Source organism: Chanodichthys erythropterus, chromosome 9 (genome assembly GCF_024489055.1).
Source record: "Chanodichthys erythropterus isolate Z2021 chromosome 9, ASM2448905v1, whole genome shotgun sequence".
In the NCBI taxonomy this organism is placed as follows: domain Eukaryota; kingdom Metazoa; phylum Chordata; class Actinopteri; order Cypriniformes; family Xenocyprididae; genus Chanodichthys; species Chanodichthys erythropterus.
Window position 1 is genome coordinate 12,704,023 of NC_090229.1, and position 27,225 is coordinate 12,731,247.

General features: G+C 34.8%; 2 protein-coding genes across 3 annotated transcripts; both read left to right on the forward strand.

The window, feature by feature from the left end:
• Positions 1–66: 66 nt before the first annotated feature.
• Positions 67–12,508, forward strand: ercc8 (excision repair cross-complementation group 8). Of its 2 annotated transcripts, XM_067393583.1 has the most exons (12): positions 67–386; positions 1,556–1,651; positions 1,792–1,893; positions 2,007–2,130; positions 4,005–4,086; positions 5,272–5,340; positions 5,475–5,541; positions 7,174–7,277; positions 8,209–8,333; positions 8,940–9,137; positions 9,285–9,380; positions 11,839–12,508. In XM_067393583.1, the coding sequence occupies exons 1-12, from the start codon at positions 310–312 to the stop codon at positions 11,899–11,901; spliced, it is 1,203 nt and encodes a 400-aa protein (XP_067249684.1). In that variant the 5' UTR covers positions 67–309; the 3' UTR covers positions 11,902–12,508. The 2 variants fall into 2 exon arrangements, with proteins under 2 accessions (XP_067249684.1, XP_067249685.1); XM_067393584.1 differs by lacking the exons at positions 67–386; positions 1,556–1,651 and having other exon boundaries at positions 1,856–1,893; positions 2,007–2,068.
• A 170-nt stretch (positions 12,509–12,678) lies between these two features.
• On the forward strand, positions 12,679–20,335 carry elovl7a (ELOVL fatty acid elongase 7a). Its single transcript, XM_067393585.1, has 8 exons — positions 12,679–12,805; positions 15,631–15,722; positions 16,229–16,419; positions 17,361–17,441; positions 18,500–18,556; positions 19,089–19,194; positions 19,276–19,412; positions 19,603–20,335. The coding sequence occupies exons 2-8, from the start codon at positions 15,650–15,652 to the stop codon at positions 19,831–19,833; spliced, it is 876 nt and encodes a 291-aa protein (XP_067249686.1). The 5' UTR covers positions 12,679–12,805; positions 15,631–15,649; the 3' UTR covers positions 19,834–20,335.
• The last annotated feature ends 6,890 nt before the right edge of the window (positions 20,336–27,225 follow it).

The following is a 27,225-nucleotide window of genomic DNA, read 5'->3' on the forward strand; positions in this document are numbered from 1 at the left end:
ATGCTATCACGCGATTGGTCCTTGCGCCCGCTCTGGCCAATCAGAGTACGCGTTGTAGAACGTCACAACATGGCTGCCTCCTATCCAACAAAATGCACAACAATCATATCTTAAAGCTAAAATAGATCATATCCTTTTAGCGTGCTGTACAGAATGCATTTGTTCAGTTTTAAAACGCGGTTCTACATGTTAAATAATCGCCATTCAAAAGCTAGGATTAAAGACTGTAAACGGACGTCTAAAATAGTTAATTCACTCTGACAACATACCATACAATACATAAATAAAAGCTTCAATGTCTCTACAACGATGCTGAGTTTTCTTTATGCCAGGCAGTCGGGGCTTGATGACCCAGTTCGACTGAGACGTGCAGAATCCACACGAAGGTAATGTTTTTTTAATTAATATTCGCGGGGTTGCTTCTTATTTGTTTTAAAGATTTACAATAATAACCAAGGAGTGAATTAGTACAAAACAACAACAGTAAATAACTAAATAAAATTCAAAAGACAGAAATAAACAAAGTTAAAAACTTTATAAAGTTCAAATATGTTCAAACTTAAAAGGTTAGTTCACCCAGAAATGAAAATTCTGTCATTTATTACTCACGCTCATATGTCTTTCCACACCCGTAAGACCTTCGTTAATCTTCAGAACACACATTAAGATATTTTTGTTGAAATCCGATGGTTCAGTGAGGCCTGCGAAGGGAGCAATGACATTTCCTCTCTCAAGATCCATAAAGGTACTAAAAACATATTTAAATCAGTTCATGTCAGTACAGTGGTTCAATATTAATATTAATATTATAAAGCAACAAGAATATTTTTGAAAAAAACGACTTATAGTGATGGCCAATTTCAAAACACTGCTTTATGAAGCTTCGGAGCATAATGAATCAGCGTATGGAATCATGATTCGGATCGTGTGAAATAGCCAAACTGCTGAAATCACGTGACTCAGACTCTGATTCTATACACTGATTCATAACGCTCCCATGCTTCCTGAAGCAGTGTTTTGAAATCGGCCATCACTATATGGCGCACCAAAAAATATACTCGTCGCTTTATAATAGTAATATTGAACTACTGTACTCACATGAACTGATTTAGATATGTTTTTAGTACCTTTATGGATCTTGAGAGAGGAAATGCCATTGCTCCCTATGAAGGCCTCATTGAGCAATCGGATTTCAACTAAAATATATTAATTTGTGTTCCGAAGATTAACAACGGTCTTACTGGTGTGGAACGGCATGAGGGTGAGTAATTAATGACAGAATTGTAATTTTTGGGTGAACTAACCCTTTAACATTGTTTTTAGGTATTGTGTAATGCTATAATGTATTAACCATTGTTCTTTTGCTACATTCTGTAGCATCATTAATGTATAGAGGGGGGAATGTTGGTTTAGCAAACTGCATTTTTTTTTTTTTTTTTGTCAGCATTTTGTTTTTGCTAAAATGTTTTGGAATTCATAACATGAATGTTATGTCAAATCAAATTTATCTAAAAAGTGGCACAACTTGCCTCACTCTGCCTTACTGCATCTTTAGGGTGCTGAGTCTGGAGTTGAACCACAACAGAGATGTGGATCGTGTCCATGGAAATGGAATTAACACCCTAGACATTGAGGTTATTGATGGAAGATAGTAAGTTTACTCCTCCCTCAAGAAAACTAGAAAAATGCAATCATAGAATTCACATTTACATGTATATGGTCTTAATCTATTTCCTTGTGATGACTCCATATAGTAAATACAGTAAATCACTGGCCTGTTTTGCATTCCAGTATGTTGTCAGGTGGATCTGATGGTGTAATCGTGATTTATGACTTGGAAAACAACAGCAAGAAGCTTAAATACTCTTGCAAAGTAGTTTGCACAGTAGGCAGGTCAGTATGGCTCCCTTCTCCTTCACAGTGATCCAGTGACCACTAGATGGCAGTATGATATTTTCTGATTTTAATATGGATTGTCAGGTTGTGTGACTTTGTTTTCTGTGAAGGTCCAGTCGGCATGTGCATAAATTCAGCGTTGAAACAGTGCAGTGGTACCCGCATGACACAGGTATGTTTGTGTCCAGCTCATTTGACAAAACCATGAAAGTTTGGGACACAGAAACTCTGAAGGTGCGTGAACGTCTTCCAACCAACACCACATTTCTCACTATGATTACTCATCTATTTTTTTCCCTTTTTTGGGTTAAGTGATTTAAAAGAAGTTTCATCTGCTCACCAAGGCTACATTTATTTAATTAAAAATACAGTAAAAACAGTAATATTGTGAAATATTATTACAATTTAAAATAACTGTTTTCTATTTGAATATATTTCACAAAGTAATTTATTCCTGTGATGCAAAGCTGAATTTTCAGCATCATTACTCCAGTCTTCAGTGTCACATGATCCTTCAGAAATCATTCTAATATGCTGATCTGCTGCTCAAGAAACATTTAATGTGTACAATTGTACAAAATATTTGTGTACAATATTTTTTTCAGGATTATTTGATGAATAGAAAGTTCAAAAGAACAGTGTTTATCTGAAATCTAATCTTTTGTAACATTATAAATGTCTTTACTGTCACTTTTGATTGATTTAATGCATCCTTGCTGAATAAAAGTATTCATTTCTTTAATTTCTTTTCAAAAAAATAAAAATAAAAATTCTTACTGACCCCAAACTTTTGAACGGTAGTGTATAATGCTACAGAAGCTTTGTATTTCAGATAAATGCTGTTCTTTTGAACTTTCTATTCATCAAGGAATCCTGAAAAAAAAAAAAAAGTACACAACTGTTTTCAACATTGAAATTAATCATAAATGTTTATTGAGCAGCAAATCAGCATATTAGAATGATTTCTGAAGGATCATGTGACACTGAAGACTGGAGTAATGATGCTGATAATTCAGCTTTGCCGTCACAGGAATAAATTACTTTGTCAAATATATTTAAATAGTAAACAGTTATTTTAAATTGTAATAATATTTCACAATATTACTGTTTTTTTTACTGTATTTAAATAAATGTAGCCTTGGTGAGCAGACGAAACTTCTTTTAAAAACATTAAAAATCTTAGTGGTTCCAAACTTTTGGACTGTACTGTGTGTATATATATATATATATGTATTCAGACACCTTGAACATTTCATTCATTATTACAGTTTATTCACTATAGTTTAAAAAATGGTAACAAAATATGACAAGATCTCAGAGTTAAACTGTATCAGAAAAAAATAATGTCAGATAACACTTAAGCAAAACATGGTCAGGTCAATGTGTCTGAAACTGGAAGTCCAGGAGGTCACACTAAATACTGATTTTTTCTTGAAGAAGCCTTTTTGTTCTGATTTCTTTTTTCTTTCTTTCTTTTTTTTTTACATTTTGTGTACATATTTCCTTTATTATCTGTTTGTATCTTAAAAAGAGACCCGAAAAATATAAATATGAGTGGTCATTAAAACATTGGCAAAACAACAAAGCTGTTGGTGCACAGTTATATATATATATATATATATATATATATATATATATATATATATAAAATATATATATATATATATATATATATATATATATATATATATATATATATAAAAAATATTTATAGCTAGCACTTCTGGTCTGCTAACTGCATTTCATTATTAGCTCTGTACACTGCACAATGACAATAAAGTTGAATCAAATCTAATCTAATCTAAAGCGCATACGTGACCACCTGCTTTTACTCAGTCCATATACAAAGTTCCCATAGTTTTTAGTATAGCTCAAATACTGGCTCTTCTGTGGTGTCAAATGTCGCTTATCAGTTGGCCCTGCATCTGGTATTTGCATTGTAACTGACACACAAGAATGGTGCTCAAGCAACATTCAGTGCTTTCTAATTGCTCCCTTAAGCGCATCTAACATAGGCGTATATTTGTGTGTTTTCTTAAAATCTTAATCTTTACAATAGGCTCTATTTATTGATTGCTTGATTGTTTGAATGATTGTGTTTTGTTCAGCCAGCTGAGGAGTTCCAGTTCGATGGTAATGTCTACTGTCATCACATGTCACCTATAGCCAGGAAACACAGTCTTGTAGCAGGTGTGTTCTCTGATCAGACCAAACCCTCTGTATGTGGCTATTCTTTACACTTCGGAGCACTCTTTGATGTTGTTCTTTTGTGCCTTAATTTTAATCAGTAATTAATAAGTTTTTAAAATGTATGTTTTAGATAAATGCTCATATCTGCTCTAGAATATACTTTTGGTTAAAGTGGAAGAATTTGAAGGATCTTAACAATTAACATTATCGCTCAATGGGTAGACGGTGAAACATTTCCTTCTTTACGTATGAGAAGGAATCCAGGCACTTATCGCCGATTCAGGACCGACAGGTTATGAACACCTCAGTGTCCCTTTGTCTCGGTCTCTACTTTCTTTCACACTTTTTTTTTTTTTTTTTTTTTTTTACAATGAGCTCATAATTAATTTCCCCCCACTTCCATCTCTTCAGAAAAAAACATGTTGATTTTAGGGAATCTTTTTCTTAATAATCTTCCGTCGTACAGTGCTATTTATTATTATTTATATGCTGAGTTTAAATATCCAGTCAACCAAATAAAATCTCTGTATTCTCATATTTATCATAAGTTGGCATCTGCCTTCATACTTTTATATCACACGTGATCAGTTTTTCCATTGTCATCACTGAATGATCTTTTCAGAGTAAATAGTTGCAAGATAAGTTACATCAAGTGTGACATCAAGGCTATTACAGAATTGTGCAGCCGTGTCCAACTTTGTGCAAGTCAACAATTATTCATCTTGGTTGTTTGAGATCTCTTCTGTTTGATGAATGGTTCACATCAGGCAAACATAAAGCTCAAAATTTCTAATAAGTTTTTATAAGGCCAGGCAGTTCTGACTAACACTTCTAATTTTGTCTCAGTGTGAATCTCACTGGACTCCAGGTTTTACTGGAGGTCATCAAATCATATATTTGATTATGCTTTATTATATTTGTAGTCTATATTTGTCTCTTTATTCCGTTCTCATACTTTTTCCTGCAGCTGTATAATCAGAAGCATCTTAAAGATCACATTCCATATATTTCCAAAAGCTTATCTTTTGTATTCCAGTTCATAAATGTTACAAAATATTGTGTCAGTATTGGTGTGTTTAATGTGTTTTGCCCTTTACACATGGACTCTAAACTCCTACAACAACAGTGTGTCTGAGCTGTTGTGTTATTCTTCTCACTCAGCTCTATTGTACTCTGTGTTGGCAGTTGGTACCAAAGACCCTAAAGTGCAGCTTTGTGATCTGAAGTCTGGGTCGCGCATCCACATCCTACAGGGTGAGTAATGCCAGTTGTTTCTGAATGGAGACAGCGCTGGTGGAAGGATTTACTGAACCCAAACTTTTGAATGTTAGTGTATATTAGTTTTCAGAGTTAGTGTCAGTTATAATGAAACAAGGTTTCCATGGCAGGTCATAGGGGCGAGATCCTCTCAGTGAGATGGTCTCCACGATATGAGCACATCCTGGCCACCGCCAGGTAAGCACCTCCACACCTGCACAAATGCTAATGCACTTACCTTTCCTTTGATGAGGAGTACCATAACAAGAAACAGTCACATGCTGTGTTATTTGATGCTGTTTTTTAGCCGTTGTGGATTCTTTAGTCATTTGAAGCCCTTATATATTTTAGTTGTTCTGTATTCAACTGGTATGCAGTTTTAAAGGTGCCCTAGATTCAAAAATTGAATTTACCTCAGCATAGTTGAATAACAGGAGTTCAGTACATGGAAATGACATACAGTGAGTCTCAAACTCCATTGTTTCCTCCTCCTTATATAAATCTTTGTTTAAAAGACCTCAGAAGAACAGGCGAATCTCAACATAACACCGACTGTTACGTAACAGTCGGGGTGTACGCACCCAATATTTGCATATGCCAGCCCATGTTCCCAACATTATGAAAGGCATTAGACAAGGGCAGCAAGTAACGTCTGGATCTGTGCAGAGCTGAATCAACAGACTAGGTAAGCAAGCAAGAACAATAGCAAAAAGTGGCAGATGGAGCAATAATAACTGACATGATTCATGATATCATGATATTTTTAGTGATATTTGTAAATTGTCTTTTTAAATGTTTTGTTAGCATGTTGCTAATGTACTGTTAAATGTTGTTAACTTACCATCGTTTCTTACTGTATTCACGGAGACAAGAGCCGTCGCTATTTTCATTTTTAAACACTTGCAGTCTGTATAATTCACAAACACAACTTCATTCTTTAAATCTCTCCAACAGTGTAGCATTAGCCGTTAGCCACGGAGCATAGCCTCAAACTCATTCAATATCAATGTAAACATCAAAATAAACACTGTACTTATGCGATTTGACATGCTGCATGACGAACACTTTGTAAAGATCCATTTTGAGTGTTATATTAGCTGTTTGAACTTTTTTTATGTTGTTTAAGGCAAGCGCGAGCTCTTGGGGCGCGGAGCACCAGATTTAAAGGGCCACACACCCTGAATCGGCTCATTTCTAATGATGCCCCAAAATAGGCAGTTAAAAAATGAATTTAAAAAAATCTATGGGGTATTTTGAGCTGAAACTTCACAGACACATTCAGGGGACACCTTAGACTTATAATACATCTTTTAAAAAAAAGTTCTAGGGCACCTTTAAATTCATAATTGATTTCAGTCTTCTCTGTAGATTCAGTGCTCACCTGCTATTTGCGTAATGTGAGTGAATGAGAGTGAGCTAATTAGCCAGTGGGGACTTTTGAAACAGTCCTTCCAGCCTGGAAAACAATTAAGAATATAGAGCGAAGTGTTATTAATTTTTTGCTAAATCTATTTTACTAGTAAACTGCAGAAAACTAGATCAAAATCTGATCCAAGAATCTCTAGCACATGAAGTTCCATGAAAAATAAAAGATTGTTGGAAGAAATCCAGGCATTTTGGCATCTATTTTTCCTTACCAAATTGCAATTCCCAAATGAGATTGCTAAATATTGCAATGTAAGAAGGCCATAGGAATGATGACTAATGTTTGCACTACTTGAACAGAGGGATCTTACTGGTTCTGACCTGACCTGACCATCTATAAGAGATTTATTCTTGTTCATCTTGCATTAATGCTAGTAACACTTGTGCAATGGATTTCTCTGTCAGCACTGACAGTAGGGTCCTCGTCTGGGATGTGAGAAGAGCCTCGGGGAGTCTTTTTACTTTGGACCAGCACAATGGGGACAAATCCAAGGCTTCATCTGAAGCAGGTGAAATCACACTAGTTTCATCAAGTCTCATGAGGATAATTGTGATTTAATCTTTGCACTAAACTGTTTAGAAAATTAACTGCAAAAACATTTGAGAGGTAGTTTACTGAAAATATTTATTTATCATATGCATTCTGTAATATGCATTTATGCGTGACAGAATATTGCTTCTTAAAGAGTGTACAATAAGCATAATTTTTGGTAAATTCAAATATACACACACACACACACACACATACGTACAGTTGCATGAAATAGTATGGGAACCACTTGCAGAATCTGTGAAAATGTGAATAATTTTAACAAAATGAGAGCGATCATACAAAATGCATATTTTTTATTTAGTACTGTCCTGAGTAAGATATTTTACATAAATGATGTTTACATATAGTCCACAACACAAAAAAATAGCTGAATTTATTAAAATCACCCCATTCAAAAGTTTATGAACCATTGATTCTTAATACTGTGTGTATTTACCTGGATGATCTACGACTGTTTTTATGTTTTGTGATGGTTGTTCATGAGTCCCTTGTTTGTCCTGAGCAGTAAAACTGAGCTCTGTTCTTTAGAAAAATCCTCCAGGTCCTGCAGATTCTTCAGTTTTCAAGCATTTTTTGCATATTTGAACCCTTTCCAGCAGCGACTGTACGATTTTGAGATCCATCTTTTCACACTGAAAATATTTTTTTTGTCTTGTGGACTAATATGTAAATATCTTTTATGTAAAATATCTTACTCGGGACAGTACTAAACAAAAAATAACATGCATTTTGTATGATCTCTCTTATTTTGTTAAAATTATTCACATTTTCACAGATTCTGCAAGTGGTTCCCATACTTTTTCATGCACGGTATTGTATAATATTAATTTTAATGTTATAATATAAAATTTAACAATATTTAATATAAAATTATGCTTATCTTACAGTGAACACAGCACACAATGGGCGAGCAAATGGATTGTGCTTCACAGCTGACGGACTTCATCTCCTCACTACTGGTACAGATGATCGCATGCGCCTGTGGAATAGTTCCACGGGGGAAAACACATTAGTGAGTAGCAGTTAGGGCTGTTTGAAGACTTTACACTACCTTATTACCTAATACCTGTTTTGTAAATAACGATGTTAAAAATTATATTTCATGCAGCAGAAGTAATTAGGGGCCATTCACACAGAACGCGTTTCCCTTGTTTTAGAATGTGAACGCTCTAGACAGACATCTCTAACCTTTGCTCTTGCGTCTAGTGCATGACAAATTTATAAAAATGTGTCCCTTAAGTTAAAATAAGTTAAACAAGTTAAAAGGTAAAAAAAAAACATCTCTAGACCTTGCGCTTTTTTCCGTTCTACTGACCTGCATATCGCCTTTCTAACAGCAAAAACATGTTCTGCGTGAACCAGCCAGAACCACACTGATAATGAGTGATAAAGAGTTTGTTATTCCACTAGCAGCTGAGGTAGAATGCTGCCAGACTTCTTAGTTAAGATACGATCATTTGACGTCACTTTGTTTTTTTAACACCTTTGTTAGTGACAAGAAATATGTTCTTTATAAATGGTTGATACATATATTTATCTGCTAAATTGTCCAGTTGTTAATTTCACTGATATCTTTAGATCATTTTAATCCATTTAACTACTTAATTTACATCTACAGGTGAACTATGGAAAAGTCGTGAATGAGAGCCGCAAAGGCCTCAAGTTTACCGTATCGAGGGGCTGCAGTCCGGAGTTTGTGTTTGTGCCATGTGGCACTTCGGTAGCAGTGTACGGGCTTCACTCGGGAGAGCTGATCACTATGTTGAGAGGACATTATAATAATGTAGACTGCTGTGAGTTCCACCCAGATTATCAGGTAATGTTGTTCTTGATTACTTGCTTAGTGATTGAGTCTTTACTAATCAGACAATGAACTGAAGCTATGCCATGAAGTAAAAACAGTGTTCTCACAATCATTTAATGAGATTTGTATTGACTCATTGACTCATTTGTACATCATTAGGAGCTGTACAGTGGAGGTAAAGACTGTAACATCCTGGCCTGGGTCCCAGTGCTAAGACAGCCTGACATTGAGGATGAAAAAAACAACTCTAAACGGGTAAACTTTTGTTACATTTTTTTATTTATTTGTATATATATATATATATAATATATGTATAAAACAAATTCTTTGACTTAAAAGATAAGGTTGGTTCAATTAATGGTGAGCTTTAGCGACTACTACATATCCCGTGGATCAGGTGTTTTTATCTTTACAGATCTGCAGGTTTGAACTAGGTGGGGCAGAAAGAGAATCTAAATTTGTGCTCACGTAAACACATTTTTTGACCTTACTCATGTCCCCCAGCCATTAGATAAGATGAGATAACCTGATAAACACTATGCCCATTATGGCATATATTGAGATGCGGCTGCTGTCTGTCTTGGTGTAAGTGAGATGTACATGTTAGCTTGAGTTGTGCATCTTGATGGCTTGTACTTTATCAGGCGCTGAGTTTAACAACCTGCTCTACTAGTTATACTGGCAAAAAAAAATCTGGCACACATTTAAATAATTGCATTGAGCATCACTGGTACACACTTAGCAAAAATATTGCAAAACATATATAAATGCAAAAAATATATAAAACAAAACGCAAAACATATATAAATAAATAAATAAAAAAAAAATAATAAAAAAAAAAAAATATATATGTATGTATGTATCTGTGTGTGTGTGTATATGTGTGTGTATATGTATATGTAAGCAATAAGGTACTCGAGGCTGTGCTGTATCGTGAATAAGTTACAGCTGAAGGGCATTGTTAGGCAACCCCTTCAGCCGTGACTTATTCACGATACAGCACTAGGCTCAAGTACCTTATTGCTTTTATAGAATGGTTACCACACAATACAAATATTAAAGCCAAAAATATGTATCAATGGAACTTTCATGAAGTAAACTTTTACTAAAAGCCTTCCTTCCACCGGAAAAAATAGTCCCTGACCGCGAAGAGCAACAGAAGTTACATTATTACACCATTAGACGGCATCAAAGACTGTCTTTATGAGTGTGTCAGTCAGTAGCGAAGACCTTTACATTGAAAAGACTGAACTGTTGTGAACACAGAACAAGATGTAACTGACAAATGCTTTGACTAGCGACTGTCAGTCACGGGAATCCCATAACTGTTAAAAGGACAAGATAATACATTGGACATTTAAACAGATTTTTATTATGAACATAGGACTGACCTGAAGGAAAATGCTAAATATGAATGTAGGTAATAAACTCACTCACTTGATCTCTTTCTCACAACACTCTTCTACAATAATACAGTAAGCTTCAATTAACAATATCAATTGAGAACAGACAGTTTACATTGTTAAGAGTAGTTGCTAACGGTGTTGTGTAGTGATACATAGAACCGTTAGGTGAAGTGAAGTGGTCATAGCTGTGTTTTATCGTGAATAAAATATATATATATATATATATATATATATATATCTCAGACTATCACAAGTCTTTCTAATTCGTCAAAACCTTGATGTACGGAAGTAAGGTTGTTGACTGGTTTTTAGATCAGAAATACATCACAGAAAACCAAATATTTGAAAGGAATTTAAACACGTTCAAACAGTGAACACACAATATAGTGATAATCAGTTTTGGGGGTAACGGATTACAAGTAACTTGAGTTATGTAATCAGATTACTTTTTTCAAGTAACTAGTAAAGTAACGCATTACTTTTTCAATTTTCAACAAAATATTTCAAAAAGTTACTTTATCAGAAAAGTAACGCAAGTCACTTTGTTTTCACATTTATTGACTGACAACAATATGCATATGCATTTCCTTCAGGCTGAGGCTTATTCATTTCACTTTTGGTGTGAAAGGGCCTTTACATTAACCAAATTTATTTATTTATTTTTTTAAAACAAACAAGCAAGCCCAGCCCAGGTGAGATAAAGTAACGCAAAAGTAATGTAACTCATTACTTTTCTTAAAAAGTAACTATGTAACGCATTACGTTAATAAGTTACTTTTTTAGGGAGTAATGCAATATTGTAATTCAATACTTTTAAAAGTAACTTTTCCCAATGTTCTTATTGTTGTACCCTGGCTGTATCATCATAACAGTAATCAAACATCACTGAGTCATGTAGGCTTAAAGTCGGCCTGAAATGGAAGTTGTAACTGTCTTTTCTTCCCCATTGTGACATATATCCTAGTGAAATGGATTCTCGAACAAGAAAATATGTAGGGTGGGGCTTGATTTTTTTCCATCCTTGGTTTGCTATTGCTGTGATCTCATGTGAGTTTTCCCACGCTTGTTCCGGTGAACGCGTCATCAGAGAAGAGAAGAGATGCCCCTGCAGGAGGGAAGGGACGATATTTTGATGAAAGATTATGAGAACATATGAATTAAAAAAAAACTATTGATGTCCTCAGATAGTTCATTTATAATGTATACCACAATATTCTATAAAAAAACAAGAAATGTCCATTTTGATTTCATGGTGACTTTCATAATGATCAAATGTTTCACAATATTCTGGATGCATATTTTCACAGGGTGGAACACAAGCTGCAGTCAATCCTGCTTTTGAAGACGCCTGGAGCAGCGACGAAGACTGACAAAGCAAGGAACCCAGCAACCTGTTTTTTATTATCCAGACAAACCACTATATACATTCCTTGAGATGTCAAAGTGCTCTTACAATATACAGTTGCATACTGCATCAATGGGTGCATATAAAGTCACTACATAAAGCTGTACAAGTATTTCCATTGGTTGTCATCTGCTCATTTGCCTGTGGATTTTAAGTTTTACATTGTCTTGAGCTTTACTGTAGGATTTGCCTTTCACCTTGATGTGAACTAGTTCTCATATCATTAGAACCAATGGTTTCGTGTAAAAAAATTATGCTTCATGATTATGCTAAACATATTTGTTTTTACTTTTGTTGGATGATCAATGATCTGTTTTTTTTTTTTTGTATTCTTTATTTTTACTTTTGTTGGATGATCAATGAACAGTTTTTTTTGTTGTTGTTTGTATTCTTTATTTTTGCGTGTTTATTAATTAAACAATGAATGTAGTAAGATAAAAAAAAATCATGCTAACTCTATATAATTTTTTTCTGTGACATTTTAAAAATCATTATTGTGGCATCATTAATTGTCATAATTATTTGACGCTATACTTATGTCCTTATAAATTTCTCTGTTAGACGAGAGTCACACAGCCTAAAGCATGGGTGTATTACAAGTCCAGATGCGACATTTGACCAATCAGAGCCCTCAGCCTCAGAATACGACTCCGCCCACTGCCCGCACATCATTACAATGAAGACGGAACTCACGCGTCTTTTAGATTAATTGATGGAGGTCGTGTGGTCAAGCCATTAAATTCTACTTTTTAAACTACTTTACCTGGCCCAGGGGCAGAATAAGAGCGTCCTGGTGAACGGAGAGCGGGACGACTTCAAGGAGTGCGTGGAAATACTCACATATCTGAACTTTCGTCTGTTTTGTCACGGTAAGACAGGTGCACGCGCACCTGCACTTAGGTTCTTTTATGAAGTCCGTATGTGATCTGCTGTGAATTTCCTGTGATGAGGAGGAAATTCTGCCTTCCCTGTTAAAACCTTGGGGGTGAGCTACAGTATTTCCTCTCAGTATTTTGAATAACTTAATTAGTACGCTATATTTATTTCTTTTTGGGTTCACGTCACACTGTTTATGGTTTGGGAGTGGATACTGAAGGATCTAGTTTAGTAGAGTTCAGGTGGCGTCTCCGAAATACTGATGCGTGTGTATGTTTGTATATGTACATTATATTTATATATAATTTATATGTTAGGGTTTTTTTTTAGTCCGAAATATCATAAAAATAGGTAACTTAAGTTGTTTTTATATTGTATTATTATTTTGAATATTGTAGTTTGAAAAATATATTTGAAAACGTTTTAGGTTATGTACACTCAAGGTTCAAAGAAAGTGTTTTAAGTATTTAATTTTTTTTTTATCGTTACACAACTATTATTTATATAATCGAGTCATTAAAGATGCTGCATATAGAATATCAGGGAATAATAAGCTAACTGAGCATAGCCAACAGAGCATATCCCACACTTAAACACAAAACGTCAGATATTATGTTAGGTTTTGCTAGTATTGGGCTTTCCAGTTTGGCTGTCAGAGCCCAGTTGCTGAATGCACCTGTGTGGAGGGAGGGTAGTGTTCTCCTCTCACACCTACAATCAGTCACTCTCATGGCAACAGGCGTGTCCAGGCTTGTATTAAAGATTACAGTATCTAGGCAGGCAACTCTCTCCAGATTATTAGACCAGTATACCCTGAAACACATATTTGATTAGTCTCCCTTCAAACATTAAAGTGCGTGTTGAAGGGAGGGAAAGAATGCTTGGGTTGATGCTTCACCAGAACGATGCCCGAATTCATGTACAGCATCTGAGTGAATTTATTTTTTTAGGGGCCATTCAGCTTAAAGCAAGCTGTTTTTAAACATTATTATTGTACTCTTTTGTGTGTGTGTGAATTGTTTTCATGTATGTCAGGGAATCGTGTTATAGGGTTTTAGGACTTATGGCATGACGAAATTTCCTTGTTTTTATTTATTGATTACAAATTGCCTGCTGAATCTTAAATTCATTCTCACCAACATTGATGCACATTTTAGGCACTACATTATTTAACACTTTATATGGAGCTGAAAAAATATACAGTCAAACCAAAATGTATTCAGACACCTTAAACATTTAATTCTTTAATACAGTTTATTCACTATAGTTTAAAAAAATGGTAATAAAATATGACCAGATCTCAGAGTTAAACTAGGCTGTGTCAGAAAAAATGAATTATGTCAGATAACACAAGCAAAACATGGTCAGGTCAAAGTGTCTGAATAATTTTTGGTTCCAAATTTTTACTGGTATTTTCCACTGTATGAAGAATTTTGGGTAAAATTGAACAGTTTACATTATTTTGCGATCCTATAAATGAACTATAGTGTCCTGCACCCATTAGTAAAAAATATATAAAAAATGTCTGAATAATTTTAGTTTTGACTGTATATTTTTTTTATAAATATTTTATATATAGTTTTTCAATACAGTATTTTTAATATCAATATGATCAATCTTTTATTTTTTCAGACATAAAATACAAAACAATTTGTTTGATTTTTAATTTGCTATAGCTGCGAATTATACTTGTTACTCCATAAACTTTGACGTAGCTGTCATTTTTGCAATTTTGGCACTTTTCACTCTTTCTTCACCTTAAATGGATAGTTCATCCAAAAATAAATTTGCTCACCCTCAAGTTGTTTCAAACCTGTATGAATTTCTTTCTTCTGCTGAACACAAAAGAAGATATTTTGAAGAATATGGGTAACCAAACAGTTGATGAGGAAAAAATAAGCAAGTCAATGGGGGCCATCAACTGTTTGGTTACCGACATTCTTCAAAATGTCGTCTTTTGCGTTTAGCAGAGGAAAGACATTCATACAGGTTTGAAACAACTTGAGAGTGAGCAAATGATGACAGAATTTTCATTTTTGGGTGAACTATCCCTTTATTAAATGGAATTATACGCACCTAATACACACTCACAAATGTGTGTGTTTATTGTAGAAAAATTAAAATCTGAAATGCACTGTTCTGGTCATGGTATCGAACAAATGCGTGTCTCCATTGTATGCATCTCTAAGTTGAACCGTTATGTTGTATATTACTGTACATTGTTGGCTCTGGCTCTGCATTTCTTCGTTTATCCACCCACATGATTTTATGGGCTGTCCTGGCTTGTGTGTCCTTAATGTACACTGACTGCTGACCATTGTGTCCCAACACTCACCCTCTTGTTCAGCTCCGAGTTTGCTGGAGAGTATGGAGGATGGTCCAACTGCTGATTTAAACTTCTTGTGTTTTCTAACAACAATACAACCTTTCATGCTCCTGCCACCATAAATGAGTTATTCTTGCATCATTTTGCAACATTCAGGTTCCACATCACGTCTAGTCATACTGTCTAGAAGGGAACAGTATTGTGAAGGTGTAATTGTAAGATTCAATTATAAATTCAGTCTTAATGACGTGGTGTTCAAGTTAAATGTTTTGTTTCATAGAATGCGACCTTTTGTGCCAGACTTGACGTGGTTAACTTAAGTTTTTGGGTTTAGTTTATTTTAAATGCACTAAATAATAGATGCAACTAATAATTAGAAACTCTTAATATCACTTCACAAGGCTAAATGAAAGTTGTAAAGGATAAAAATGGTAGATTTTAGTTGGTCATTGAGGGTTCTGACTCTTTTACTCTTTGTGTTTATTACCTTAGGCTCTGATCATTGGTGGTGATGGCATTCTTTGAGATCATGTCCACAGCTGAACACTATTATGACAAGTGGACCAAGTTGATCAATAATGCAGGTAAGAAGGTTTCTGACATTAGGAAAAACAAAATATCAATGTATAACCTGCAACAGTCAGGTTCTGGAAGTAAAAATCCCATTGAAAAATCATTTTGTCCATAAGGGACTTATAAATCATTAAGGTAGGATTGGTTCATGGCTTACAACTCTATGACGAAGACTTTTTAAAAATCCCTTTGGAAAAAAATTAATGGGAAAAATACTTCTACTGTAGAAGCAAGGTTGCTGAAAAAGTGGTTGCTAAACTTGGTTCACCTAGTTTAAAATCATTATATCAGTGAATGTTTAATCAGATTTTTTAGAACTTGACTGATTCTAGTACTGAGATTTTTTAAATGTTAGTTTCTCATACATCAGTGTATTTTATTTATCTCAGAGAATGATGGTGCACAACAACAGCAATGTCAGGCATAGATTAATGCACAACCTAATGCAGTTACAATAGATGTTGCTGTACATGGAGACATTGCATGGAGTGTAAATATTCTTGTGATGTGATTTCAGACCCCAGGACGAAAGACTGGCTGCTCATGTCCTCTCCTGTTCCACAAACGGTTATTATTTTATTTTACATCTACTTTGTGATGTCACTGGGGCCCAGGATAATGGAGAACAGGAAACCATTTGATCTGAAGCAGGTCCTCATCATCTATAATTTCAGCGTTGTGGCTTATTCTCTTTACATGTGTTACGAGGTAAATCTCATTCTGTTTGCTAGCAGGCAAACCTGCTGTTTGTGTTTTGCTAGAGTTTTTGTTGTAGTTTTATGAACATGTTTTGTTAGATTCCATTGAGTTATGCTGTCATTTCATTTTTTGTCTCATGCTGGTCACACATAAAGTGTGTAAATGGGTGGAATGAGTTTACCTACAGCATTTAGTCTAGTTCAGTTCACTCAAAAATGACATGATTGTCTGTCTTCTGTGGCTCACAAAAGATGTTTTGCAGAATGTCTGAAGCAGCTCCTTTCCATACAATAAAAGTGGATGTGATTCATACTGCCAGACACCATAATTAACTTGTTTGCTGTATTCTACATATTCTGAAGCCATATAGTAGTGTTGTGTTGAAGAAACTTCTGTTGTTTAGTGAAAATCTTAAGCGCTTTTATGTTGCTTTTTGCCCTTTTGGAAAGTGGTGGTTTGTATCAGAAAGTGGTCTGTATAGAAAAATCAGCTTTAGACATTCTGCTAAATGTGAGCATTTTGTGTTGCACAGAAAGATTGTCATAAGGGTGAGTAAATGTCTTTAAACAAATGACTGTGCAGAATTTGGTGTAGTTTCATATAAAACTCTAGAACTGCAGATCAGTAGTCATTGAGTGCATTTACATGTGTAGTCTTACATTTTGTTGGGTTAAGCATAATTGGTAAATTTACAAAAATATGATAAATAAATAAATAAAAACATGTACTAAATGTGCCAATCAAAATCTAACATAAACATGGTTTTCTTGCCTTTTCAGAGTTTTATAATGATTTTTATCTCAGTTCAGGGTATTTTTTTTTTTTTTTGGTCTTTAGTTTATCTCTATAAGAAATGGTATGGCCAAAGGTAAATTTCTTAAAATCCATTGGTCTCTTGTTCTTTAATTTCAGCAAGGCCTCTTACAAGTGTATACATTCTTTCTTTGCAGTTTGTGATGTCAGGCTGGGGAACAGGATATTCGTTCGGCTGTGATTTGCTAGACCCCTCTCATTCGCCACAAGCCATGAGGGTGAGCGCAGAAGAAATGTTGCCTTTCCTGCTGTGTGAAAAGCTTTATGTACCTCTACACTGTTTTTTTTTTTTCTTTCGTTCTTTTTTTTTTCTTCCCCTCTCACCAGGTTTTGGATTTGGCTTAGATTTGGTGTTAGACTTGAAGTCCCCCTGTAGTCAATAATTTTACCCCTTAAAACTCATCTTTGATCACCAAAATTACACATTTAAAAAAAAATTTTTTCCCTGTGGAAAAAAAAAATTCTTTATGCCTTAAAATAGCTTGAATGTAACTCTACACCCTTGCCTCATTTATTATGTGGATCTATGAATATGATAATTAGCCCCGCCTCCTCACTCGCACGAGCTCAGAGATCCACTCGGTCAACTTACTGAGGTAAATGGGATCGCTTTTTACAACGTCGGACACATAACGGTAATTAATATGATTAGTGTTTTGCTTGACTACATTTATCAAACAGCTGCAAATAATGTGTTGTTAATGTTAGACAAACCATGTTCCCGTTCTTCATCTCAGAGCCAGACGGCCTTCTAAAAATCAATATTAGAAACGCTTTGAACAACTCAGAACGGCATATTGCTAAATCTACCCGATTTTTCATATCAACAGAAAAATGTATCAGGATAACCTGGCTTCTTTTTAGACTCCCTTGTGCGGTCAGTTAATGATATGCTAAAGCCCGCCAGCACGTTGACGTGATTGGTTACAAGGTAGTTTGTGACGTCACAAACGCCAGCAATTTCAAACCACGGGTTTGAGTCCGTCTTTAGATCCCTGCAGTTTTAAAGAGAAAATATTCAGCAATGGTGTTCACTTATGAATTTGCACATGGTTTGTCTTAAACCATATTAAAAACACCACATAGACATATAAACAACATTAAAAACTAGATTTTTACCACAGGGGGACATTAAATGTTCCACAGAACCATTCAGACCTCCTGCAATACACTTATTGTTGAGTAATATTGTGTCCTTATGTCTGGTGAATTTCTTTTGTATTTAATAGTTTGTTTGTCGGGCATTTGTGCTTGATCTACATTTCTCTGTCTCCAGATGGCATGGACTTGCTGGCTCTATTACTCCTCCAAGTTCATTGAGATGTTGGACACAGTGAGTGATATATTCCTATTTATTACCTTGATTTCATGATATCTGCTTTGCAACTGTGTGTATATAGCCAGAATAAAGTTGTCAGTCATGTTTGCAGTGCTGAATATGGCTCTTTTATATGGCATACCCTATTTGGTTTTAAGGGAAATTGAAAACCTGCATTCTGTTCCTTAAATTTTCAAGATTTTATGTTTATTTTATATATGCTAAGCAAACGGGGTATATATATAAGCAATATTAGTAGATGAAAGAAAACGGCACTATTGTGAGTCAAAGAGACAAAACTCCTATTGGGTGGAAAGTTGGAAGCTTGTATTTCTTATATAGAAGCAATATAACTTAAAGGGTTAGTTAAAAATGCTAATTCTGTCATTAATTACTCACCCTCATGTCGTTCCAAACCCGCAAGACTTTGTTCATCTTCGAAATACAAATCTAAAACATCTTTTTGATGAAATTGAATTTAGGCTTTTATTCACATATTCACATTTTATTCACAACGGACGGGTCTTTATCTGCTTTTTCTGGCCAGATCTTCTTTGTGCTGAGAAAAAAGCAAAATCAGGTGTCCTTCCTACACGTCTTCCATCATTCCATCATGCCTTTCACTTGGTGGTTTGGAGTCCGGTTTTCTCCAGGTATGTCTTTATCTTTTCTATGATTGCATGACTACACTTAAAAGATGTATTTCATTTGAACATATGTTTTGTTTGTTGCAGGTGGTTTGGGGACATTTCACGCCCCCCTAAACTGCATTGTTCATGTCATCATGTATACATACTATGGACTGTCAGCCCTGGGCCCTACCTATCAAAAATTTTTATGGTGGAAGAAGCATCTGACTTCAATACAGCTTGTATGTATTACAATATTTTTCATTTACTTTTTTGATTGTGTGGCTATAGCAATGAAAATCTAATTTTAACTTTATTTCAAACCACATATGAATCTTGTCTCAAGGTGTTTTGGTGTTCATACTAACGGCTAAAGTGATTTTGGATTTGACACACAAAAATTGAATTTTTGCTTGTACTCTCTCTTCTCAGATCCAGTTTGTCATGGTAACGGGTCATATTAGCCAGTACTACTTCATGAAAGACTGTCCTTACCCGTACCCCATCTTCATCTACCTCATTACTCTGTATGGCATCGTCTTCCTCCTCCTTTTCCTCAACTTCTGGTACCATGCATACACAAAAGGCAAAAGGCTTCCTAAAGTCCTGCAAAACACAACCATGCCACAGAACAACAATGGCATACACCACAAGAAAGAATAACCGGTGCAGTGTGATTAACCAATCAGCAGTGACAATCTACATAAAACAGTCTTTTGGCTACATTTTTTAAAGCATATTTATATGTACACCATAAAGTTTATCTGGATGCCCTAGGAAAAATATTACTTTACAGACTGTGTGATTCAGTTTGGGCTGGATCTTGTCTTCTAACCTCAGCTGGGCATTTGAGTTGAACTGTAGGTAATTTGCCTTAAGGGCTGCTCTTGTTTCTACTCATTTTCTGCATAACTCACATGTTTCCCCTCCCCGTTTAATGAGAGGTGAATGAGTCCGAAGCCTCCCAGCTCCTCTCATGTCAGTCACCTCACTTTTATTGCCATTTTTTATATCTATATTTAGATATTTATGTTCATGTTTTTGGTTATATCAGTAAATAAGATGAAGAATTTTTTTTTCCTTATCTCCCTCCATAAAAAGCAGAACTGTGGAGAAAATCCTACCACAAACACTAGGTGCTATATCCGTAATGCATATTTATGTTGTTCACCCTCTACATGTGACATTACGTGAATGGTAGCAAGTACTGCAACTGTCCTTGAAGGAACCGATGCATTGATCTCATCTTGCACTATTGGTGAAGAAGGACCGGAATTTGGTTATCTTTTTATTTTATACATTGTATCGTAATGAATGTCTTGGACTCTTTTGTCCAGGACAGGAGCTTGCAATTTTTGTATAAATTTAGTTTAATTGACCATTTTAAATATTTATGAAAAAATAAATGCTGTATTCACTTATGTTGGTGGTTTTATTTTAATTTTTATCTACACCTTCTAATGGACTGAACTAAATCTCACAAAACCTGGGGAAATTGAGGAAAAAAAAAATTATATATTAGTTTTCAGTTTTTGGTTAGTGTATTGTATGTAAAAACAATAGTCTGTTATATATGGTTTTGGTTTTAATGTCCATGCATCCTATAAGATTTGAAATGCCCACTTGGATCTAATTCTTCTAGTATCTGTGATCTCAGCTTTACCATAAGATCACGGTGGAGTAAAGTGTTGTAATAACAATCAAGGGGTTAAAGAGTCTGGGAATTATTTTTCAGTCACTGAACATTTGCTTTCAAACCCTTATTTATTTTGTATTGTATGTATTTTTTTTAATTTTAATTTTTTTTTACTTTGTTTGACTGCATAATAGTAATTTTTCCCCCCACTGATTTAAAATTGGAGACCTTAAAGGGTTAGTTCACCCACAAATGAAAATTCTGTCATTACTCACCCTCATGTTGTTCCAAACCCATAAGACTTTCGTTCATTTTTGGAACACAGTTATTTTTAATGAAATCTGAGGGAATTCTGTTCCTCCATAGATGGCTACGACTACCACTTTGATGCTTCAAAAAGCTGAACAGATTGAATTTAAGCTTTTATTCACAAACCTTCATCAACTCGCGTATCAGTTGTGGTAAACGGAAACTCAAACATGTTTGATTGATGTGTGAGAACCAATGAGGTTAATTCTTGTGTGTTACGCAACATGTTTAAGTTTCTGCAAAAACCAATGAGGCTTATTCTCTCACATCAAGCAGGTTCGGTTGAGCTTGTTTGTTTGCTGATGAATGTTTATATGTGAATAAAAGCCTAAATTTATTCTGTTCATCATATAAAGTAAGCGTGTCTCTTCAGAAAATTTGGACTGAACCGCTCAATTCATATGGATTAGTTTTACAATCTCTTTATGAACTTTTTGAAGCTGTCAATGGAGGGACAGAAATCCCTCAGATTTCATTAAAAAGATCATTTGTTTTCGGAAGATGAACGAAAGTCTTACGGGTTTGGAACAACATGAGTGTGAGTAAATGACAGAATTTTCATTTTTGGGCAAATTATCCCTTTAATTTTTTTTTTTATTATTATTTAGCAAAATATACACAGGTGGCATATATCTTTGCTTTCAAATGAAGTCTGTTAATTGTAATGATGCCTAAATAATGCTGTTTACATATTGTTTTTGAATCATATCTACTCATTTGCAGGTATGTATTAATAATGTTGTCGTATTGTAGGTGTACTGGTGGAAACCAATATCAAAGTGTTTCTATTTGAAGTTACCATGTAAATGCATCTTAATTCTGTCTGTCTTGAGATGCTGTCTAAAATACAATATTTTTCCCAAGCATTGTGCAACTAAAACTCTTTCCTTATGCAATGGAAAACGTATGCATGGTAAGTGAGATATTTTTGGAGTAGAACAAACATGTATGAGTGGTTGCCTCCTGCTCACATAAAACAGGAGAACAGAATTCTCCTTAAAGCATTTTTCACTGGTGCTTCATGGGTAATTTTGGTCTAGCAGTTAGAAGTAGGTCACGGTTCTCAGAATGTGTGAACTAGCAGGTCAGAATAAATCTGGATTGCTGTGAATAATGCTCACTTTTTTCCCTTTTTTTTTGTTTTTTGTTTTGTTTGGTAGACCCTTTTCCCGCACCTCATACTTTGTCATTTTGAGGTGAGATCTCCTAATTAGATTAATTTACAAAGTGAAACCCCTCTCAATGTTACCAAAGAATTAAATAAAAACTACTGACAAACGCTGCAAGGAAAATTTACTGCACTAATGAACATGTTAAATGCTGCACAGCCCCCTTCAAACAATGTTAATTAGAGAGAGGGGGGGAAAAAAAATCAGCTACATTTAGGTATTTTGTTCCTTTTAATGCTCTACTAGACTGCAATGTTTTTAATATTGTAGTTTAAATGTTTGGACATAATTGTGTGGAATGAGTGATATGGATGTGATTTTAGTAAGGGAAATAAAGAAAACTTTTTCTTTTTTTCTTTTTAGCCACCAAGAATGTTGTTGACAGAAGGATTATGTCAAACAGATGTGGTAAATTGTTTACTGATGGTGATCCAACATACTGGGACTGCACAGCTGCACGGTCGTTACTGATTCAACAGATGCAGTTTGGAATAAAAAAAAAATTACATGTACATATGCACATTCTGGGAAAGGTAATGGGTGTTAATGTCACCTAAATCTGGATGTAAACATTGCTGTTGGGTGACATTTCATGCCTTCTGAGCTTCTGAGGTATGATATGTCCCATCAATATTTGATTGCTGAATAAGTTTGCCATTAGGTGTTTAAGAATTTTTTTTTTCACGATTAGAACTGATTAGAGCTAGAACTTTTTTTCTTCTCTTGTTTTTACTTGAAGTATTGATTTTTTTTTTTTTTTTTTTTTTTTTTTGTTTATTGAAACGTGAATCGTAATAGCCACTCAAATAGTATCGGTTATTCTGCTTATTGATTTTCAGTGTTATAACTTAAAAAAAGAATAGCCCTACATTTCATGCTCATGGTTGACTGAAAGGGCTCTTACCATAGACCGTATGAAACAATGGACGTAGTGTCCGTGACGTCACCCGTTGGTTTCTGAAAAGCATTTTTGAAGCCCAAAGTGGGCAGAGCCGTTTGTCGCCATCTTGGCAGCGTGTCACTCCCGGATAACCAAAAATGGGCAAAGAGGTGGGATGTGGGTGGAGCTGAGACAGCAGACAAACGGCTAGTAGTGACAGCAGCGGCAATCCACCTGTGGCTCAAGTGGCCACGCCCTCAATTACGCAAAACTTTGAGAATTTAAATGAATGAGTAATAAAAAAATTTCACCCCCTTCACAGTTGTCATGAAGGGCAAAATTAGCTATATAGACCAAAACCACTTTTTGTACTAGGCTATAAACATATTTTTTTTTGCTGTAAAGTTGGGAATTTTATGCAATAAATCTTCTTCCACTATAGAATTTGATTTACAAAAAAAAAAAAAAAAAATTCCATTTTAACTATTATTTTGCTTTTACCTGTTTACCTATTGTATTTCTCTCATGCGCCTGTTCTGTAAATTCTAATGAAAGGATAATATAAGAACATAAGAAGGGTTAACATCTTGACTACATTAAATAAAAGTGCATCAAATTTTTTTTGTATATTTAACTTTAATCCGCTTGTTAAGTCTGACGTCACTGTTTCACTGTCAAATGTAACCACACCTTTACTAATATACAATGTATATAATTATAAATAAAACATTTAGAAGGGAAATTCAAGGTATTAATGAGTCATAAAAGAGAATGTAGGTGCAGCAGCTTCATTTTCTGTCACGCTTCTTTTTACCTCTTTTCTAGTAGATGGTCCTGGCACTTGATTTTCAGGTCTAAAAGAGCAAACAAGGCGAACATTCCTGTTCAAACTTGTATTTCAGCATACTATGCCAAGATCCCTGCAAAGTACAAAATGTATTGTTAGTAATGTTATTAACGTGATGGTTGTGAAAATAACAATCATTTCCTCATCCTTTTGACATTTCAAACCAGTTTGACTTTCTCTCTGTCGAACCTAAAAGCAGATCTCAGCCATAATGCAACCCCGTTCACTTTCATTACAAATCATTCATGAATCCGTTCTTATATACACTTGTCTCATTCAATTCAATGCAACAATTTATGTAAAAATGGATAAGTATTCTGTTGAGCTCAAAATGTCCAAGAATTTCTTTAAAAAAGTATCATGAGTCCACAACTCATGTGTTATGAGTTATAAGTCTTCTGAAGCTGTATAATAGTTTTTTGTAATAAAAAAGACTAAAATTTAAGTTATGTCAAGTAATGTGAATGATATTTGAGAGCTGTGGCATGGCATGGGGGAAGATTTTCAGAGAATAACGATGGAAAAAGTCAAGTCTGGCTCTACATTTTTTCTTGTTTGAGAAGCGGTTTCACTCGGATATACATCACAATAGGGAAGAAAAGAAGAAAAAGAACTTCAGACATTTAAAGAACAGCTGTTCATGCCTTTCAAATGAAAATCACAAATAATTTAAAATGGGTGTTTTTACCTAATCCTCACCATGTATCATTGTTTTTGTGTTATCTTTTTTTTTTTTTTTTTTTTTTTTTTTTTTTTGTGAAAGTGTATTGATTTTATCCTTACCAAGATGGACAAAAGTGTTATCAACACTTGAACTGGCTCTGACATACTGTGAGATCAGCATCATACATTTGGACCTGTCTAATATGTTTGTGTTTGAGCTGCTTGTGTGTCCAAACATTCTAAGCAGATGGGAAATCATGACAGACATTGGTCAGGAGGACAGAGCTCGGTGCTGCGTTCACAGTATTTATAAATACAGCTAACGTTTGCTATGTGCGTAAATGTAATTCCCGATAACTCAATTTCCCATCAAACATCCGTAAACAATAACAAACATACCACATAGGAACTCCAGACAGTGCCTCACAAAAATGTTGGTAATGAGTTTAATGGAAGCTAGATATCCCAGAGTAATTTATTATAAATATGATTTGTTTGCTTCCCTTGCCCGCAAGAAGTTGGCTACACCCTGAGAACATAAACTACTGGGGTGAGATAACTAGACTATGACAATATAGAGCTGATTATCTCCATATGTGTGACTTTTTGGGCATTGGTTTGTTTTGTTATATGGCGCTCTGTAATACTTGATTCTGATTGGTCAATCATGGTATTCAGCGGTCTAATGCTGCGTTCACGTCACCTCGTATTTACCGGATTCTTGAAATGACAACACGTGACATTAAATTCGGAGCTGTTCACGTCCTTTTGGTCCTTGGACTGGGAATTATGCGTTTCCATGGCACCACTATCAACGCCTAAATGAATCTACAGCGGTCAGGTGGTACAGCGGCCACGTGGTACATGTGGGAGCTTTCAGAAAACTCCCATCTTACAAGCTGTAATTACGAGCTCTACGAGAACGTGAATGCTTTTTACAAGCAGGAATCTCTATGGAAGTAAATTAATGCCAAATGTTTTTGAAATAAAAAGCTTGTTGAATTGCTCTAACTGAAAACAAATATGCATTACATTAGCTGTACTTGCATTTAGATGCACTGTATTTTTAAGGCTTGCATGTTTATGGGATGAAATTCAACATGGTCGTATATTTAAGCTGTGAATATTTCAATTAAAAATATTTCACACACATTTTCATTATTAAAAATTCAATAATTCATATTCACATTTCAAATTTCACTTCCAAGATATTTATTCTGTTTAAAAATACAACCTATAAAATTCAACTAGCAATTTTCAGTCCATTTTATTTCGCTTTACAAATTCGCTTCCAAAAATTCAGTGGTTCAAATTCGGCAGAAAATTCAACATTTCACATCCGGGAACTGCAGGAAGAGCAGTAGAGTGCCGATGCATCATCTCTATCTGCTGTTAGTCTGCTTCACCAGCAGGTGCCGCTAGCGGCTGTTTAGGAAGACCAAAGCAACGCTAGTAAATCATCATTCATTCATAAAAACGGATTTACAGAATTAGAGCAAGCATAAGTGAATATGTGATGATTATCAGGGCCAGTATAAATGCAGAAAAGCTGATAAAGACACAAAAGCTGCATTTATGTTTAATTCAGTGTATTTACGCTTACTTTCCCAGTGTAGCTACAGCTTTCTGTACAGTGAACAAGATAACGTTATTGCCCGATGCTGGTGTACAGATCAAACGTTAAATCTGAGATAGACATATATTTCTCTGTTGTTTAGTTTCCTTAACTTTATATCGCGGCGCTGTGTTGTAATACTAGGGCTTCCCTCATCCGTCATAGGATTGCCCTGCCATCAGGACAAAAACTCTTTTAACACAGCTTAATGGACTCGTACAGTGATATAAAAGACCAAACTCGCACCTCATTTGTGATGTAGGTTAGACTATATAGGCTCCAAGAAAGCAGATACTGGCATAAAGTTGATTTGACGCTGAACGTTTGATTATGATATTCGCAAATTTAGGGACCGTCTCTAAAGTTACGACATTCTGTATTCACGTTTCTACCTTCTACCAAACTCTTGTAGACACACATGCACATATACATATTCAAACACACCTCACTCAAAGTACATGCATATATTTATACTATTTATTTATTTATTTATTTATTTTTTTACACGTTCATCACACTATTTTTTTTTACTTTGTTCATTTTTTATTTTACCTGATCATAGATTATCCTGCTTATACAAATTTTAAATAAAATTTAGAAATAAAATTAACTAAGTAAAACTAATTGTGTGATGAATGTGTAAAAAAAAAAAAAAGTATATGTGCATGTACTTTGAGTTGAGTGTGTTTGAATATGTGTGTGTGTGTGTGTGTGTGTGTGTGTGTGTGTGAGAGAGAGAGAGAGAGAGAGAAGGGTGCATCACTCTTTGACCTGGCACCTATAGATGAACACTTCACAGGTAGTCTTGGTGACTAAATCATTCTCATCATATGCTATTGAGCTTTAAGTTATGGCATTTTTTTGTATAATCCAATACAGTAGTGAAATACATAGCAATCTTTACATATTACTTGACACTTTATTTGGAACCACTTT